The sequence below is a fragment of the Helianthus annuus genome, chromosome 12, assembly GCF_002127325.2.
Source record: "Helianthus annuus cultivar XRQ/B chromosome 12, HanXRQr2.0-SUNRISE, whole genome shotgun sequence".
NCBI classification, from domain to species: Eukaryota; Viridiplantae; Streptophyta; class Magnoliopsida; order Asterales; family Asteraceae; genus Helianthus; species Helianthus annuus.
The window spans coordinates 56,001,767-56,005,651 of NC_035444.2; the positions used below are offsets into that span (position 1 = coordinate 56,001,767).

Consider the following 3,885-nt stretch of genomic DNA (forward strand, 5'->3'; position numbering starts at 1 on the left):
CTTGACAACATCGTACCCTACAACTTCGGTACTTATCCACAGATAAGACCTACTAGATTATAATGAGGAAATTCTCTCCAAGGTCTGGATGTCACTCTTGTCTTGAAGATGAATCTCGTGCAAAACACAAATGCTGATTAACAGCGTTTTCAAATTATAAAGTGTACATTGTGTCAGCCTTAGGAAAAGCAAGTAAGTTTAATAGGAATACGTGCTGCTAGGAAGCAGGATACGGTAGAATGCATAAGTCTTAAACAACAAATAAGAGTCAAGATTCCTAGAACTATAGACTAGGGCAAGTATTCCTACTTATCCTAATTCCCTATAGTTATGGCTATGATACCAATCTGTCACACCCCAACCGATGGCGGAAACATCGGGGTGCGAGCACTAAGCGTTCAGATTGTTCATGAGATTTCATAACACTATTCTTTTCAATAGAAATTAATCAAATTCATCATAACATTGTCGAAAGAGTACCAACCATACACAACCAGTACAAAACATAACAAATATTGTTCAAATTGTTCAAAAGTTTCTAAGTTAACTAGGTGACGTTTCTAAGCATCTCCTAGCTGGATTCCATGGATTCCAAAGCATCCTATCAGCCTGCAACATGTGTTAAAATATCAATACGAAAGTATTGGCGAGTATACAAGTTTGATAATAGAATAATAGAATACAACAACTTATATCCACAGTGTAAGCAATAAAATAGTTTCAGCCGTGCTAGTGTCGCAGTCCATGCAGTGAAAGCCCAAGTATCCCGATGCTTTAGTGGTTTACCAAAGAATCAATGAGGTAAACTCGAATCCTCCTAACAATACCCCCCGAGGTAAACTCGAATCCTCCTACCAAGAACTTCGGTCGTGTTTGTATCTTAAACAGGTTGTGTTCATGTCTTAAACAGGTGGTGTTCTTGTCTTAAACAGGTCGTGTTCGTGTCTTAACATGTTGTGTTCGTGTCTTAAACAGGTCATGTTTGTGTCTTAAAGAGGTCGTATGATACGTTGGTAATTTTTTCGTGTCTTAACAGGTCGTTTCGTGTAACCTGTTTGTTAACAGGTTCGTGTTCGTGTTTCGAAAATCTGACACGATAAGATTTCGTATCGTGTTCGTGTTTATGTGTTTCTGGTTCGTGTCTTATCGTGTTCGTGTCTTAACAGATCAGTTGACCCGTTATACCACCCCTACACCCATTTTTTTTTTTTTTTGAACGGCCAACAAACTCAATCCCGAGCACTCTCGAGGCACCCACTGGACAAACGGAGTACTCCGAGAGTAACCTGAGTCCACCACCAATTCCGGGGAAAACCCGGTAACCCACCCGCCCGTAGGCACGACAGTGAAATTACCGGTAAAACCCGTTTGGCTCAAGGATCCAACCCAGGTTTACCTGCGTCTCCTATCATTGCCCACCAGTGCCTCACTCTGCACCAAGTGGGAGTCAAACCTGCATCTCTCAAGAGAAATACAAGTACTCCACCACTTGATCTAGAGATCATTGGCGCCCTACACCCAATTAACCGAGCCCATTATGAGCCCCCAATATTTTAGATATTCCCATTACCTTAAAACACATTATTAACTCCCTTTTCTTCCATCAATGTGTCACACATAAACACATCTCCGTTTCCATCGCACCCACAACCCTCGACACTCTCTCTATGGCGAGCCTCTGGCGAGCCGTGATGGGCGACACACCACCCAACCCCGACGACTACGACGGCGTGGAGTACTGGTCCAACCCCGAGCGCACCGGCTGGCTCACCAAACAAGGCGAGTACATCAAAACCTGGCGTCGCCGCTGGTTCGTCCTCAAACAGGGCAAACTCTTCTGGTTCAAAGAAGCCATCGTCACTCGCGGATCCAGGCCACGTGGCGTCATCCCAGTGGCCACTTGCCTCACCGTAAAAGGAGCCGAAGATGTTATTAATAAACAGTTTGCGTTTGAGTTGTCTACTCGATCTGATACCATGTATTTTATTGCTGATTCGGAGAAGGAGAAGGAGGATTGGATTAACTCGATCGGACGGTCGATTGTGCAGCACTCCAGGTCTGTTACTGCTAATGAGATCGTTGATTATGATAGTAATAGATGATCATTTCGTTATTTTCTGTTTTTTTATATGTTTATGTGTAAAATTCGGTGTTGTGGAGTTTGGATATGGTGATAAATCGTTTGTTTTTACTGATATAAGTTTAGTGATTTCGATGTGTTTTTTGCTTTGATGATTGATGCTTTCTTGAATTTGATAAAGTTGGAAATTAGGTCTTTTTTTTTTTTTTTTTTCTTTTTTTTTGGAGAAAGGGAAATTGTATTTTGATGATTTAAAGTATGATCTGTTGTTAGTCGATGATAATCGTTGTAGATTTATGCTCGATTTGCACTTGATTTCCACTCAGTTTCGATTATTAGGAATGTATGCAAGGGTAATCGAGTGTAGATCGTTGTTTGGATTATTAAAATTCAAGTTACCTATGGTAAAAGGTGATCTAGATCATATTGCTTACACAAACTAGTTTTCTTAATTCTAGTTATATATTGCTCTTAGTTGTTAAAAGCCACCGCCTTTTGCGCCTAGGCCCATTTTCTAGGCGAGGCCATTGCGCCTTAGGTTAAGGAAATTGCGCTTTAATTTTTCAGGTGATGGTTCAGTCGCAGATTCCGGTAAGATTCCTATATTCTAGAGAGTTTCCGGCCAAATTCTAGCAAGATTCCAGCTAAATTTCTACTTTTATCGAGCGAAACCTATTTTTTCAAACTAATACACTAATATTTTAAACTTTTGGTACTAAATAGATAATATCAAATGTTATATAATAGCTTTAGTTTATTTTTTTTGAAGACTAAAAGCTTATTTTTTTTTCATTATGCGCTTTTCTTTTATTAGGCCCTTGCTTTTTTTGCGCTTTGCCCCTAGGCCCCAAGCGAGATCTATGCGTCTTGAGTGCGCCCAGCGCCTTTAATAACTCTGATATTGCTTGTTTGTTGAGGTAGAATATTTACAAAGCCTTTCTAAACAATCAACTAACAGTAGTTGCCACCAAATTTTAATGTTTTCAGAGTGTTCTATAATTGGATTTATGAAATACAAACCGCAGTCTCCACCAGATTTAAATGATCAGTTTCTACTATGTTTTGCATTATCAAATGAGTTTTCACATTAGAGATTCTCTGATTTTGCATTAATAGATCTGATTGTGTGCTTTATGTGATCAATTTTGATTTTTTTTTATATCAAATTACACTGTTTGAGGAGCTGGATTGAGATTCTCCAATGTCTGATATTCAATTTAAATAGTTGTTTCCATAATGTAAATGTCTTTGGCATCTTATCCTATAAGAAGCACACTATGTGGTGGTTATGCTTTTATATATCAAGTGGGAACCACAACATGAGTGTCATTATCTTGGTCAATGAGATATGGTTGTGATCATATCTTCATATTTTGTCTTGTCCATACTCTATTTCAACCAATGTAGTTTGGTATATATCAACTTTTAAACCCAAAAGTGTTTTAGTAAACTAGAAAGTTGCATTCTTTTACCCTAGAACTCTAACATAACTTTATGTTTGGATATGGTTTTGATATTTTGAATGACTTGCATGCATCATTGTTTGTATATGTGTTCTTGTTTAATATATGATCTTCATTTTATTTGTTATGTCTATACATGTCCTAGCATAATTTACATATTTTGATGATTCACAAAATTAGGGTTGTAAACAAATGAACGTTCAGCGAACATTTCGTGAACCGTTCAGCGGGATGTTCGTTTAATAAATGTGCGAACACGAACAAGAAATTTCGTTTGTTAAGTTAAACGAAAGAACATGAACTGAGGTTGTGTTCGTCCGTGTATGTTCATAAACGTTTACT

At 38.4% G+C, this 3,885-nt stretch overlaps 1 protein-coding gene across 1 annotated transcript; it reads left to right on the forward strand.

The window, feature by feature from the left end:
- The first annotated feature begins 1,572 nt into the window (after nt 1-1,572).
- Nucleotides 1,573-2,232, forward strand: LOC110894872 (pleckstrin homology domain-containing protein 1). Its single transcript, XM_022142115.2, has one exon. It carries the CDS (start codon nt 1,668-1,670, stop codon nt 2,100-2,102), a length of 435 nt encoding a protein of 144 aa, XP_021997807.1. The 5' UTR covers nt 1,573-1,667; the 3' UTR covers nt 2,103-2,232.
- The last annotated feature ends 1,653 nt before the right edge of the window (nt 2,233-3,885 follow it).